General features: G+C 49.8%; 7 protein-coding genes; 6 read left to right on the top strand and 1 right to left on the bottom strand.

Moving 5' to 3' along the window:
- Positions 1-121: 121 nt before the first annotated feature.
- Positions 122-1,642, top strand: RCC_07751 (related to protein priB; the record flags this gene model as incomplete). Its single annotated transcript, XM_023773006.1, has 1 exon — positions 122-1,642. The coding sequence occupies one exon, from the start codon at positions 122-124 to the stop codon at positions 1,640-1,642; it is 1,521 nt and encodes a 506-aa protein (XP_023628774.1).
- Positions 1,643-2,479: 837 nt separating this feature from the next.
- RCC_07750 (uncharacterized protein) lies at positions 2,480-3,391 on the top strand (the record flags this gene model as incomplete). The annotated part of the gene is made up of 1 exon (XM_023773005.1): positions 2,480-3,391. One exon carries the CDS (start codon positions 2,480-2,482, stop codon positions 3,389-3,391), a length of 912 nt encoding a protein of 303 aa, XP_023628773.1.
- Positions 3,392-4,109: 718 nt separating this feature from the next.
- Positions 4,110-4,891, top strand: RCC_07749 (uncharacterized protein; the record flags this gene model as incomplete). XM_023773004.1 has 2 exons in its annotated part: positions 4,110-4,148; positions 4,205-4,891. 2 exons carry the CDS (start codon positions 4,110-4,112, stop codon positions 4,889-4,891), a joined length of 726 nt encoding a protein of 241 aa, XP_023628772.1.
- Positions 4,892-5,665: 774 nt separating this feature from the next.
- Positions 5,666-6,493, top strand: RCC_07748 (uncharacterized protein; the record flags this gene model as incomplete). XM_023773003.1 has 2 exons in its annotated part: positions 5,666-5,704; positions 5,765-6,493. 2 exons carry the CDS (start codon positions 5,666-5,668, stop codon positions 6,491-6,493), a joined length of 768 nt encoding a protein of 255 aa, XP_023628771.1.
- Positions 6,494-6,786: 293 nt separating this feature from the next.
- Positions 6,787-8,457, bottom strand: RCC_07747 (related to glycosyltransferase; the record flags this gene model as incomplete). The annotated part of the gene is made up of 1 exon (XM_023773002.1): positions 6,787-8,457. One exon carries the CDS (start codon positions 8,455-8,457, stop codon positions 6,787-6,789), a length of 1,671 nt encoding a protein of 556 aa, XP_023628770.1.
- A 1,702-nt stretch (positions 8,458-10,159) lies between these two features.
- Positions 10,160-11,668, top strand: RCC_07746 (uncharacterized protein; the record flags this gene model as incomplete). XM_023773001.1 has 2 exons in its annotated part: positions 10,160-10,745; positions 10,803-11,668. The coding sequence occupies 2 exons, from the start codon at positions 10,160-10,162 to the stop codon at positions 11,666-11,668; spliced, it is 1,452 nt and encodes a 483-aa protein (XP_023628769.1).
- Positions 11,669-11,909: 241 nt separating this feature from the next.
- RCC_07745 (probable pre-mRNA-splicing factor cwc2) lies at positions 11,910-13,163 on the top strand (the record flags this gene model as incomplete). Its single annotated transcript, XM_023773000.1, has 1 exon — positions 11,910-13,163. The coding sequence occupies one exon, from the start codon at positions 11,910-11,912 to the stop codon at positions 13,161-13,163; it is 1,254 nt and encodes a 417-aa protein (XP_023628768.1).
- Between the last annotated feature and the right edge of the window lie 1,976 nt (positions 13,164-15,139).

Here is a 15,139-nt window from a genome sequence, read left to right as displayed (position 1 = left end):
CGATGTTGATGTGAAAATGGCTCATGTCAACCTTATGACGGACACGATCATTGCGAACCTGCCGGAAGACGGTCTGCGATCGGTACTGCGTTCGATGTTGGCTACGGATCCATCACTCACAATGACATTCGAAGACCGCACGAAAGTCTACCTGAAGAAGCACTGCGGATCGTCTTACGGAGATATGTTCACGAGTCACGAAGGGGCGCCACTCGTAGCACCAAGTTTTCACGCACAGCAAGGCCGAGTGCGAGCGATGTTGGGCTGCGGCATGTGCTACCAGAGTCTACCAGTCTTGGCGTGTTTCGTTGAGCAGAGTTGGCAACTAGGAGCATCGGCAGCAAAGAGCAACGAGCTGAGCTATGCGCTGTGCAGTGTCGATGGAGACATCATTCAAGCTCTGACTGCCATTCAGAAGACTCTTCTCACGCCGTCAGGTTCGCGGAGATTGGATGATGTTGAACTTGAAGTAGTCTCCGCTCTCTTTCAGGCACTACTAGACGGGAAACAGCAATTTCCATCAGATAACTATCCTTATGCTCGTAGCCTGAGTGCACTACAAGCGTCAGGATTGGTATCAGGCGTTGAAGACACTACAATCGATCAACGCCAGGGCCCACCGCTCATCAAAGTTCCTTCATTGAACGAGCATGTTGAGACGTTCAAGCTAGGCGAGAAACGGGTGCCACGCCTCTTTTCTGGTCTTTGGCAACTCTCCAGTCCATCCTGGGGCACAGCTTCGAGCGCTCAAATACAATCTCAGTTTTCGCAATATGCTTCATATGGATTCACCGCCTACGACATGGCGGACCACTACGGCGACGCCGAAATAATCTTCGGCAAGTTCAGAGCTGGCTGCTCGAACCCGGAGCTGCTTTTCGGCGCAACTAAGTATTGTGTCTTTACATCCACGAGCATCACTCGGGAAGTGGTCGAAGCGAATGTGACGGAGCGCTGTCGGAGGATGCTCGCCACTTATGTCGACCTTCTGCAGTTCCACTGGCAAGATTACGGCGATGCACAGTACATGACAGCCCTGAATTACCTACAAAACGATCCTCGCGTACGCGCACTGGGACTGTGCAACTTCGATACCCACCACATGCGCAAGATTTTGGACTCAGGAATCAACATCTCGACCAACCAAGTCCAATTCTCGTTAATCGACTCGCGGCCACTGATGCACATGGCGGAGGTGTGCAAAAAACACAATGTGAAGCTCCTAACATACGGCACGCTCTTGGGCGGCTTCCTCGCGGAAAAGTGGCTGGGCAAAGCCGAACCTGCATCACTCTTTGCGGAATCCATCACCCCGAGTCAGAGGAAGTACTACGAGATGATATTGAACTGGGGCTCGTGGGTACTGTTTCAGGAGCTGTTGGAGGTCTTGAACAGGATCGCTAGAAGGTATGGAGTGAGCGTGAGCAATGTCGCGACACGATGGGTCTTGGATTTCGAAATCGTGGGCGCGGTCATCGTCGGTACCAGGTGGGGTGTCAGTGACAATGCAGGGGATAATCTGAAGGTCTATGGGCTGAATTTGGATGATACGGATAGGGACGGGATCGAAAGTGTTCTGAGAAGGAGCAGGAGAGACGAGATGGTTGAAGTTTTGGGAGATTGTGGAGGGGAGTATCGCTAGATAGTTCTGCGGATGCCTAGGATAGTCAGTCCAAGTGTCGTTTGCAATCGATGCAGCCGTCCACGTCGCGACCGGAAGGCGGTYCGTAAATGTCGACGGTGGCCATGTTGGCGTGGCGTTGCGTTTCGACGTGTGACGTGCGTGATGTGCTTGATCATGGAAGTGTCAAGTCTGAGACGCACTTTTTTGAGTTGGTCATGGAGGCTAACTGAATGTTGTTATGGTGGCCATAGAATTTGGAACATTGTGCGATATAGTTTGAGTTCTGCTCCTTGCAACAAGCATCGAAATCTGGCTGATCTGACGTAGGATTGCCTCAGCTCGTCCATGTCTCTGGTGCATCGAGGATGAGTTTTCGACAATAGCTAGAGGTCTAGACGCACGGTAGTCTACAAATCTCGGCTCTACTAGATGGTCAACAACGAGCTCGTTGAAGGTCTGGCTAGATCTGTCCCTGCTGCAGAGTCGAGCTGCTAGGGCGTTTCTGCAGCGACGTCTGATTCGTTTCCTAGCTCCCATTGGACAGGCCCGCCGAGCTGCAGACAGCTCGCAAGAACACACTTCCAGATGTAGTAAATGCAGTTTGCGCGATGGCGGTCGGACATGACGATAAGGCACATTAACCTTTGACGGTCTCATGCACTTTTCTGGTCTTGACGATCAATTAATGCGTAGCGGAACCACGCGTCACCTCTGCTCAACAATTCCCACAGCTCTATGCTTCACTGACCTAGACGGTATGTTGCTCATGTCTTGTGTGTTTTGTAAGTGACTTTCATGGCTGCGAAACCGTCTATCCGGTCACATCGAAAATGAGCCACAAGAACAAGGGGTAGCATGAAAGCAATGTCGACGGATGCCATTCTTTACAACTTGTACACGATATGGCTCTTCACAGCAAGCGATCACCTCACCTTTGTGCTCCCACAATTTTTCATGGGTCTCTGCGGACTCCTTTCTACWGCTCTCATCCCACGGACCAAAAGCGTCGATTTGGCAACGATATTGCGCTGCTCGTTGGAGATCTTCGCCTGGAACTGGTGCAACACTCTTATATTCACTCTGGCAAATCAAGGAAGCATCGATGCAGCACGAGAAGACGCCGCCAACAAACCTTGGAGACCCATTGCTGCAGGCCGAATCTCGGYGGAACACACGAGAGGATTGTTGGCATCCTTGATTCCCATCTTTGGCATCGTCTGTCATCTTTGCCTTGGAGCCGTTGAAGAGACGGCAATTCTCATCTGTTTGACGTGGATTTACAATGACCTTGGAGCATCGGACAAGAATTTCATCATCCGCAACACCGTCATCGCAACAGCATATTTCTTCTATGGAAAGGGGTCTCTCCAGGTTGCGACCAGAGGGCTTGGATTACTTCTTCCCGACTCTGCAGTAAGGTGGTTGTTCGGGATCAGTTTGATCATCTTCTTCACCATGTCGGTGCAGGATTTGAAGGACCAGTCGGGAGACAGAATCAAAGACCGGCGAACGGCGCCCTTGGTTCTGGGAGAGAAGCTGGCAAGATGGAGCATCGCGCTTCCAGTAGTGCCCGCCTCGACAATCTGTTGTATGTGGTGGAATTGCTCTCGGATGACGGCAATCGCTTGCACAATGTTTGGACTTGTCGTCGCTGGCCGAGTGGTTGTGTTACGAGGATTCGAAGCTGACCGTTTGACTTGGAAGCTGTGGGCATTCTGGTTACTTGGGCTTTACGCATTACCGCTTGCTAGTGGGCCCGTTAGCTGAGAGTTTCGAGACGAATAGTACCTTGCCYGGACTCAGGGCACTGTCCGTTGTGCTGCCAACTTCGGTGTACTGGAGCTAGGATGTCTTGATCTGCATGGTCAGTAGCATTGCGATTTCAGGACGTGTGCGTTTCGGGGATTGACATGTACTGGACGCTCGGACATGGCATCAATGTGAGCGTTCTGCAAATATAAATAGAATGGTCATGAATTTACGATGGGAAAAGAACAAAGGTAATCGGATGTAAAGTGAYCTCACTATCGTCATCTAAAAGCTGGTATCACTACCCCAGCCCTAACCCTAAAAGTAAGGTGAAAGTTAGATCCAGCGTGGCCGCATCCCTAGCATTGTGCTCCAACAATAAGCAAGCATGTGCTCATGACAGTTCGAAAATCAATTCAATGAATCTCAGCTTCACATCGTGCCGATACTGCATACCAGCGTCAAACTTGTCCACGTCACCAAATTTTTAAATGTCAAAGTTGCCGGACGACGCTCGTTTGAGATATCACATGCATGCCTCAGCTTTACATGTAATTCCGTATCAAGCACGGACGGCATCCAAGTTTCTTCGACATATCTCTTTTCCTCCGAGCCTGCACTTTCAAACATCCACTTCTTCTTCCCCATCCACTACAACAACATCAACTCCTTCGACTCCAAGGCCATCACGACACAACACCATCACCCATACCATTCGAAAGCCGACACCGAGACCATGTCACACGCCGCTGCCAAGGTGTTTGACATCCCAGAGGTATGCGTCAAGCAGATATTAAGATCACCATGTGCAATGACTGACGCTCGTACTAGTTATTTGAGATGATCCTGATCGAGGTAACACTACAAGCTATAGCTGATGAGGATTCAAAGAAGTTCAACCCGGGCTTGTGGGAGGAGTGGGAAAGCAGACGCCATCGCGAAATGGAGCCCATCACATCACTCTCACGTCTCAAAGTGGTAAACAGGACATTTTCAAATTGTATCCGCCAATCTTCCAAGATCCAACGCGCGATGTTCAGTGGACCAATCTCAACAAGTATCGACTGCAACAAAGGAGGGTTGGTCCGGCCGCTGAGATGGTTTAACACCAACGTATTAGGCACCTACGATACCGGGCGAAGTCCCGGGTATCTCTCCAAATTTGGGTATGAAGACTCCAACGTCATTAAGAACGGTATCAATACTGTCAAGAGAACGAAAGACTATGAAAGTACACCACTTCATAGACTTGCTTTGTTTCGCCAAACGAAGGCCAAGCATCCGCAAGCATCATGGCGTCGAGTCAATCTCGGGGTAGATGCTATTCAGGACAGGGTAATGCGAATGTTTATCAAATTCCGTAGACCTCGAGGGTTTGGCGAAAACCAAAACACTTACGTCGAAGATTGGGTGTTCAATGCGAACTCTACGCTGGGAGACGTCTTCGACCATTTCACCGAAGTTGTGGATCGAACATCGGTGGGGCATGGAAGAAGGGCATTGTTGTTCAATAAGTGATGCTCATTCATCATCGACTATCTTATGAATTTTATGCGGTTGTGATGTGGAATTGTGGATCACAGAAGAACTGGACTTGGAGAAAAGTAATTGTGTTTGGAATTTGTTTGCTATTTGTCCAGCAGGATCGATGTAATTTATCTCTGGTTTGTATTGAAGTTGTTTACTACACAGCGGAGTGCAATTCAACTCAGAGCACAAAATTCTCCTTAACGTGATTAAGTGATTCTGATCGAGAAAACATATTCACTTCCTATTCTAAGCACAGACAGTCTCCACTCTTCCGCGCATGTGCATTATATTCCCCAATCGACTCTGATCGAAAAGATCACAAGCCACTTCCGATCCCGAGCACGGAGGGTTATATTCAACTCAGAGCACAAAGTCCTCCTTGACGTGATTGAGTGATTCTGATCGAGAAGACATATTCACTTCCTATCCTGAGCGCAGACAGTCTCCACTCTTCCGCACATGTGCATCATATTCCCCGATCGACTCTGATCGAAAAGATCACAGCCACTTCCGATCCCGAGCACGGACGGTCATATTCACTTTTTTCTATATTCACTTCCAATTCTGAGCACGGACGGTCCCCACCTTTTCCGTCTATAAATTTCGCGCGTCTTCATCTCTAATTTCAAAAAACACATCCACCAACTTCCTCAATTCCCAACAAATCGACAACCAAACACTCCATCCACGCCACCACCACACAGCATTCCTCATCTCCCACACCACGACCAATCTCACCAAGTCACCAACACCAAAATCAACATGTCATCCGCCGCGCGCAGAGTCTTTGACGTCGCCGAGGTGCGCATCCAATCCCATGCCCAACATTCTTGTGCTCGAGGTAACTAACTCAACATCCAGCTCCTCGAGATGATCATCGTCGAGGTGGGAGCTCTAGCCGTAAAAGACGAGGAGAACCAAGCCGACGCGATCCGCTGGAGAGACCTCGAGGCGCGCAAAATGGAACCCATCACCACAATTTCGCGCCTCAGCTCCGTAAACACTACCTTCCGACTCTGCATCAAGCACTCGCGTCCAATCAAACTCGCCATGTACAACGGCCCAAACTCGTCAACAGACAGCGGCGAACAAGGAGGCCACATCCTTCCCCTGCGATGGTTTCTAGGCAAAGCACTCGACCAGTGCAAGGGACCTTACGGAGATAGCAGAGACGGCCTATGGTGGCCAGCCAGGGAATTCTCCATTAAAATCAACTCTTTCCGACGTCAAGGCAGCAATCGCCCATCCCGCGCATTCTCCAAATTCAAGTCCACGGAGGGGAAATATCAAGAAGCTCGATGGCGCTCTGTTAAAGTCAACGCGCACGCTTTCAGGGCTACGACGGTGATTGTGAGTTTGAGTTTCTTGAAGCCGAAGAAGGGATACGAGGGTTTGCGGAATTTGTATCGGGAGAGATTGGTCCTGCGTCCGGAGACTACTTTGGGGGATGTTTTTGATATGTTTGAGGCGCTTGGAAATCGGACGTCTAAGGAGCATGCGGATCGTGCCGTGAGGTATACGAGGTTCATGAATACCTTTGGGGATTGGGCCTTTACTGATTATGGCTTGGATTGGGACGGCTTGACATAATAATGAGGCTGCACTTTCCGGGTGTTGAATGGATTTCAGAGGGTCACACTTGCGGAGGAAGCATGACTATGATTTGATGTAAAGTTTGTTTTGCTTTTCGGTCTCGAGGGACCTAATGAGAAGTCGTCAGAACAGGTGCAACGGAATCGATTTGATCTTAATCACATTGTGTCAACATACACCCATTCCTCTCACTCACTCGAGCGTCTGTTTCAAACGCCGCGCCACGCTCATCATCATCTCATCATGCGGAAAACATCCCAAAAAATCCACCCAAATCCCAAAGTATGTGCTCAATTGAAAAGACCATGTGCCCAACCGCACAAGATCAAGGGTATCACCGCAATAAACCAAAAGATCCACACAATCCCCACGGCCAAATAAACGAAAAGCATATTGATCCACGTCCCATAATAACCATCCCGCGCCTTCTCCTCGGACGTCTTGGGRGGCTGTTGATGAAGAGCTGCGGCGAGCTGCAGAGCGACCTGGTTGTTGATCTTGTCCCATGTAGTGTTGAGAGCCTGCTCTCGTGCGTTGACGATCATCTCCGCGCGAAGATGGTCATCGGTAGCAAGCTGTTGAGCGTAGGCGACAAAGGTCTGCATGTCGTTTGGTGCGACGAGGTAGCCTGAACGGCCGTGCTTGACGGTCTCGGATGGGCCACCTTCATCTCGGGCGATGACGGGAACGCCGGATGCCATACTTTCTAGCACCACGAGACCGAAAGTCTCGGTAATTGAGCAGTGAAGGAAGACGTCGGCAGCGGCGTATGCTCTTGCCAGGGCAGTGCCGCGAAGCATGCCGGTGAAAGTGACACAGTCGGCAAGGTTCTTGAAGTATCCGCGGACTTCATTCTCAACAGCAGGATTCTTGTTGCCGCCGACGATGAGTAGCTTGAACTTCAGACCGGTGTCCTTTAGCTTTTGGGTAGCGTTGGCCAGAAACTCGAATCCCTTCTCAGGCGAAATTCTCGAAATGCAACAGAAGATGATTTCTCCATCCGGAGCAATCTCCCTTCGGTAAGCCTCGTCGCGGCGACAAGGATTGAACATTTCCGTGTCGACACCGCGACCTAATTGAATCATCTTTGATGACGGCGCGCCGGTTCCTTCCATGTACTCTCGCACATATGCTGATGGATAGAAGATGGTGTGTACTGCAGCGGCGCGGAAGAGAAAGCCTTGGACCATGTGGAGCAGCCATTTTCCATAGCGATCAAGAGGAGCTGCAAACATGATACCGGCGTATGACGCCAGATCTGTTTGAAAATTCAACAAGGTTGGTGGTGGCTGATCAAGCTGTCTAAGCTGGACCAGGAATTGGAATCCAACAGACGCAGGACTGGCCAAGTATATGACATCGGGTATGAAGGTGCTGTCGTACACCTTTTCCAGTCGAAAGGGGTAGGCAACAGTGAGATCAGGGTTGTATGGCAATGGCCAGCCTTTCAACCGAAACTCAGGGTTGACACGGTTCTGTCGTGCCACTTCCACCTTCCGTCTTGTATCCTCACTGCGGGTACGATTGAATACTGGAGGTTTGGGAGCGGCTTGATTTGATAATAGCGGCTCCTTTTCCCGATCATGGTCAAAATGCCACTGCCACGCACCACCAATCGCCCGGGATCCAAGAGACGAAGACTTTGCTTCGATGGAGCGAAGCCAGTCTTTGTTCACTATAGGCTGTCTTTCCTGTTTGGTCGACTCGACAATCGGCTGTCCTTTATATTGAGGAGCACATGTCGCGACGTGAACGCCATGACTTCGGAGGTAGTCAACCAGACTCTGAGTTGTCCTGCTGACGCCGTTGACGGGACCCAGGGATTCTGTCGCCAGCAAGACCTTTTTGCCGACCAGTTCTGATGGAAAGTCGCAAGAGATGGTTGGAGTGAGAGGAGGAGAAGGAGGAAGTGGATTGCTGTATGCCATGCCAGGCGATCGGCAGTCGGCCGATTCGTCCATATTTATCCGGTAGGGCTGAAGGTTGCTGTCTTGGCAGTCGGGAGGGGATCTTGATGCGCGTTTGCTCGTCTTGCTCACGAACACGACTTGTCACCGCATTTCCAACGAAAGCGTCAAGAATGGGCGAAGAAGTTTGCAGAGTCAGGAACAGAGACAGGCGGTGGAGGTCCTTTTGACGACTGCTGCGATCGGCGGCGGGATCAGATGGCGATGCGACGCGATGAAATGGTCTCGATGGAAATCCAAGGTCCAACGAAAAGACCGCATCGCCATCACGCCCTCAAAGACCACTGGCTCGGGCATTTCCTGGCATTAATCAGAGTGCAAGAAGACGGCACGAGGCAAGGTACCGATGGCCCGATACTTTCTTTGTGATGTTGAACCGCCCTCGGAGCGTCCAGGAATCCCACCACGCGCCGCTTCGAGCGTCATGATTGGACGCCGCATTTGGAGATATTGTCGTTCTCATACTACCTTTTCCCTCCATCGATGCAACCCCGATCATTGCCATGGACTGACTCACCGCATTTGGTGCGCCGGGCAGAAGGTGGGCTGGATGCATAGACTTGATGTGCTGCTCACCGATATTAGCCCCCAGCTGGATGTTCGCTGGTATGCGAGGCTTCGGCAGCCTCAAAACAAGTCCACTACTCTCATATCCATACTATGCACTCCCAGAGCAATTCAATCGTATTCCGCATCAAGCCAGGGTACAATATCGGGAGGACGACATACGAATACAAGAAAGCCCGTTCGATACGCTCACCATGGTGATCCTGTGGCATGTTGAAGATCGCGTCAACTGACTTTACGACATCTATCAGATTGCAATGAGCCCTGCATCGGATCACCTGACGGTGCGGAGTCCTTAGCTTGCCAATGACGCCGAACTCCGCATCGTCTGTGACAATCTAGGCGTTGGTTGATATGGACCATGGCAGGCTATATCATGAGACCAGCTCCCGAATCCCGGAATCTGAGGAGCCATTTCTTACACACCACACCCAGCGTACATGCATCTGCGATATTGGAACAGATAGGCTGCCTCATTTTTCAGAGCTCTCAATCTCTCCATGTATTCTCCGCTGCACATTCCCCGTCACACGATCTATATCCTCATCATCACTTCTCAATCTCCTTCATGTGTCTCTTCGAAGACTCACTTTGGTGTGAAAAAAATGCTTGCCGACAATAAGGTCTCAGATTACTTTTGAGGAATTCTTATTGAGCACCGAATTCAGACGACGCCCCAAACCTACATGCCAAGACTTTTGCTCAAAGAGCCTTGTATGGCCTGACTACACCTGCAGAAGATGCTGTCACACGCCATGATAATCTCACCAACCAGCTAGGAGTGGCTTTCCTGGTACACTGCCCTACTCATCGACACCGCTTGCCGGAGCGGGTCATGCTCGATTGGCTGCGAACCGAAGACACGGTCTTATTGACGATTATCCTCATTGAGGCTGCGCTGTTGCTGTTCCTCCTATTGAGAATCTTGAATAAGCAAAGAAGCTGCTCCAAAGGTCACCGTCGCGAACATTTCTACCCTTCAACCTGTCTCTGCCTTCTTGTCTTCTTCATCATCGCCATCTTCACACTCATCCTCTYGCAAGAAACACCCTCACACACCCATCGGMACCGCTCCGCCACTCGAAGCCTTCAACCACTCAGCAGCACAGCGCTGCCACATCCTGCCAGAATGTCAACTACCGTCAACCTCTCCGATGGATCCGAACGACAGACGCCATACCCGATTGCTATCTTCTTTGCAATTGCAAGCTTGGCGCTGGTACTCCTTCTCACCCCACCATTGGTCTCTCATTTCAAGAACCGCAATATTGGAGCAACTGTCCTCGTCGCCGCTGCCATTGCCGGCAACATGATGAATTTCCTCAACGCCACTATCTGGTCTACAGATGACGTCGCTAGTTGGTACACCGGCGCCATCTATTGCGACATTCAGATCAAGTTGATGGTCGTGCTGAGTATCATGTACACATCATCTGTTGCCATGATTCTGCGAGGTCTAGCACAGATTATGAACACCAACAGCTCGAGTTGGAGCATCTCTGCGGCCAAGAAGCGACGAGACATCATCATCGATCTGGTTTGCTGCGTGGTTCTCCCAATGTTCCAGATGCTTGCCCAATGGATTACGCAGCCTTGGAGATATTACATTCTTGGCATCGCTGGATGCACTCCCGCTACGGATGGGAGTTGGCTGTACATCCTGCTCTCGCTACTGCCACCTCTTTTTTGGACTGCAGTAGACGTCTACTACTCTAGTAAGTGGAAGCTCTCCCTCCCCTCCCCTCAACTCTACTCGCTAACAAGATCAACAGTCATCCTCCTCATTCGCCTGATCCGTTACCGCCGCGCCTTCAACACAATCATGATGAACAACAACACCACCAAGTCCCGCTTCCTCCGTCTCTACCTGCTCTCCACTCTCTGCGTCATCGCTTTGATTCCCGGTCAAGTCTTCGTCTTCGTCACCAACGTCTCTCCAGGCGTCACAAGCTTTTCCTGGAACGCTGTCCATCACCCCACCGAATACTCTTGGGACTCCGTCATCATGGTTCCCAGCGGCGGCAAGACCTTTTACGATCGCTGGTTCTGCCTCGTTGGCAGCGTTCTCATCTTCGCATTTTTCGGATTCGGCCGCGATGCCGTCAAGACTTATCGCGATCTTTTACTTGGAATTGGCATGGGCCGTGTCATTCCTAGCTTGAAGCCTGGACACATCTCCCGAAGGGATACGCAAGGAACTTTCTCGTCATTCAACAGCAAGGCGAGATTGTACTTTGGTAAGCGGAAGGATTCGGGATCTGTGACGACGTCCGCGACCGACTCCATGCGCTCCGCAACTCTGGCTTCCACTACCCAGGATCTCTCATCTGGAGGATCTCCATTCCACTCGATGAACGAGAAGCCGAACAGTTCCTCTTCTCGCAAGCCGTCGATGTTGGCTTCATTCTTCGGCAAGACTCCTCGAAAGCATTCCAACTCCAACGATCCTTTTGTGATGACGACTTATAATCGTCAAGCGATGATTCAATCGAATGTTTCTGCCGAGCCGCGCTCGCCAAACTCACGTCCATATTCGCGGTCTTTCAGCAGCGAGGATGTCATGGTGAGGACCGAACTTAGGCAGGCGAGTGAGACGGTGGAACCGTTGAGTTCAAAGAAGCTTTATGAGGGCGTGTAGGACGTATCAGATGGAGCTCAATACGAAGGTAGCTGGCGAGAACAGACTGTACATAGTGCACATAGCAGTGATTGACGTTCACGATGAAATAACATGAGTTTCGATTCTCACATGCAAGAAAGTTATGCAAGTGCCGCTAGTTTTATGCTTTCATAATTGAACTTCACAATTCTTGGAACTTTGATCCATTCCATCCAGCGACAAAGATCATTCGCTCTTCAACATCAACACCACCTTCATCATGGCCGACACGACCGCCGACACGCCCGTATTGTTTGAGGACACCTCCGCGCCGGCGCCCCCCACCGAGACAGCGCTGGCGACGACCAACAGCGACGGCACCGTCCAAAAAGTACGCAAAACCAAAATCATCAAGCGCAAGAGGCGACCCGCGCGTCCTCAGCAAGACCCTTCCACCTTCAAAAACGAGCCACCGCCCCAGACTGGCACAATCTTCAATATCTGGTACAATAAGTGGTCGGGCGGAGATCGCGAGGATGCCGCCTCCTCCAAACACCAAGCCAAAGGCCGCTGTGACATTGCACGAGACAGCGGATACACGCGCGCCGACAAGGTTCCGGGCAGTTATTTCTGTCTGTTCTTCGCTCGCGGACTATGCCCGAAAGGATCAGACTGCGAATACCTACACCGGCTCCCCAACAGCAGAATCGGCAAAGAGGGCGGCTTGGGCGATATCTTCCCTTCAAATGTGGATTGCTTTGGACGGGATAAGTTTAGTGATTACAGAGATGACATGGGTGGTGTGGGATCTTTCATGCGCGTGAACAGGACGCTGTATATTGGACGGATACACGTGACGGATGATATTGAGGAGGTGGTGGCGAGACATTTCTCGGAATGGGGACAGGTGGAGAGGACACGAGTGCTGCCGAGTCGCGGTGTTGCTTTTGTGACGTATGTGCATTTGGCGAACAGCGAGTTTGCGAAGGAGGCCATGGCGCATCAGAGTCTGGACAGTGATGAGACACTGAATGTCAGGTGGGCGACGGTGGATCCCAACCCCGTTGCGCAGAAGCGAGAGGTGAGGAGGATTGAGGAGCAGGCGGCCGAGGCGATCCGTAGAGCGCTTCCTGCGAGCTATGTTGCTGAGCTGGAGGGACGAAAGTACGAAGGTGCGGATCCCGAGGAAGAAAGGAAGCGGAGGAAGATTGAGGGCGGCTTTGGATTGCAAGGATACAATGCCCCAGATGATGTCTGGTATGCCGCGGAAAAGGCCCGCATCGAGGGCGGAGGGGAACGTAAGATGCTGGAAAATGCTGGAGGAGGGGATACCGAACCCACTACCGACACTGAAGAAGAGGCACTGCAATTGAGTCACTTCAAGCAGGCGCAAGAACAGCAGAATGGTGGCATTCTAGGTGCATCTACGCTCGCGGCATTGAAAGGCTTTACGGCAGGTCCTTCTGCGGATAGCAAAGCAGATAAGCCGTCTGGTCCACTGGTGGGATATGGCAGCGACAGCGATGACGATTGAGGATTGTAGCGAACGAACTGGGACGATTGCATGTGAAGATCACTCGTTACGATTGCACGATCTGGCTGCGCTCGTTTATGGACAGAGCAATGTGCTTCAGGACCTCCTCAAGTTGCTGTTCCTTTCAGCGGGAGGCATGATAAGCCATGCAGATTTGCTGGGGGAGACCCAAGCATAAAGTCAATCTCAGTGTGTCCTATGGATCCTATCTGGTCCAGGAGGATTGCGTACACTGAGAATGTACTCAGCATCGCCCATTGCCTAGTCGATATTACAACGGCATCATCTTACAGCAGATCAGATGCCCGGTAAGCTGGAGAGCGCAGATGGAGGCTATGCTGAGGTCTTAGCAGGTATATAGCCAAAGTAAGGATCGAAGGTCGTCGTGATGAGATCATATCGCCCACGTTCCATTCCATCGGATACTGAGATGATACCGGCTCCCGGCAAAGGGGTGGTTGGTGCAAGTCTGCACATGCGAATGGGGAAAATGCTCACGMGATCGTGCTGCGTTGTTCAGGCACTCCTTTACAGGGCGAGCATGAGCTGCGCACAACCAWAGGGCGGAAATTTGAGGGGTTGGAGTGGTCATGGTGTCTCACGGTCAGTGTCTCAGTTAGCATCACCCATCACCCACGTTCTATACAGGGTTAATCCTGGACTTCTTGATGTACTCAAGCTTTGTTGGAAATATACAGGACCAAGGAAAATCCATACATCCGATGTCGATCAACTGCACGCTGCACAACATTAAACGCAACAGTTTGCGAATTGCAATGCAAGTCGAAAGTACATGTCGGCTGGATGGTGACGACTGCTTGCCGTACACAGACCTTGCTCCAACAAACCCGACCAAATGCCGGCAAATTAAGCAGGGCGTCCCCAGATCACTGCGTCCTTGTACGGCGCGTTTTTAAGAACAACTCTGCAATAATCCTTTTAGGCGATAGTGCGACGCTAGCATTATGGGGTATTAGAACCTCGGTAATTAAAGGTATATTCCATATAATAAGTAATAAGTAGCGTAATTTAATGTGCGCGTATAATGTCCTCGCTTTCCTTCTTTAAAGTAATTTTATTTAAGTCTACGATACCTAAGTAATAATAGTAAGGATAAAGTAAAGGTATAATAGCATTACGCGGGTAGCTATATAACTCTCTATATAGGTAAATAAGATCTCTAAAAGAGTAGTAGGATAAAGACCTACTACTCTTTTAGCGACTCTTATTAATACTTAAATATTAATATTAATACTTACTACTCCTACTACTATACTACCCCTTTATTACTTACCTATATTCTTCTCCCTCCTCTATACTACCCGTATAAAAGCCTAAGAAGGCAAAGAAGCCTAAGTTACTATACCTATAGCTAGGTTATATTAATACTACGAAATACTAAAGAGCTAGAACTTTCCTTAAAAATCCGAATAATAATAGCGAATACGGATATTTTAAGTAGAACTTTATAAAAGTATAAGCTAGGAATTTAATACTTTAAGAGTAGCGCTAACCCGTATAATAGCTTAAGAAAATAGGATTCTCCTTTAACCGCGAGTAGAGGGAGATAATAGCTAAGCCTACTACTAAGTACGTCGAGATCTATAATAGCTTTACTAATAAGATCGATAATATCCGAGACCGTCCGAACTGCGTTAACGTCTTTCTAGTTATAAGCCGGTCTATATAATCCTATTAAAGAATTATTAAAGTATAATAGCTAATAATATCGTAGTAGAATAATATTAACTAAGAAGGAGTATTACGGAGATTATAAGGAGCGGAAGGATTACGATAGTAATATAATTAAAGGTCTAGGGCTATTTCTAGTATATTTCCTGCCCGTATAAAGGTGTTCGACGCTAATAAGAATAGCGCTATATAATCTAGCGTAGATATTTGAACTTAGCCTATAGTAACTATATCTAGCGGAGAACTAAGAGTACCTACTAGTATAGCGATAGGATAGCTAGCGA

The sequence above is a fragment of the Ramularia collo-cygni genome (assembly GCF_900074925.1).
Source record: "Ramularia collo-cygni strain URUG2 genome assembly, contig: RCC_scaffold12, whole genome shotgun sequence".
Classification (NCBI taxonomy): Eukaryota; Fungi; Ascomycota; class Dothideomycetes; order Mycosphaerellales; family Mycosphaerellaceae; genus Ramularia; species Ramularia collo-cygni.
Note: the sequence above shows the minus strand (reverse complement) of the source record. Positions and strands in the feature narration are given on the sequence as shown.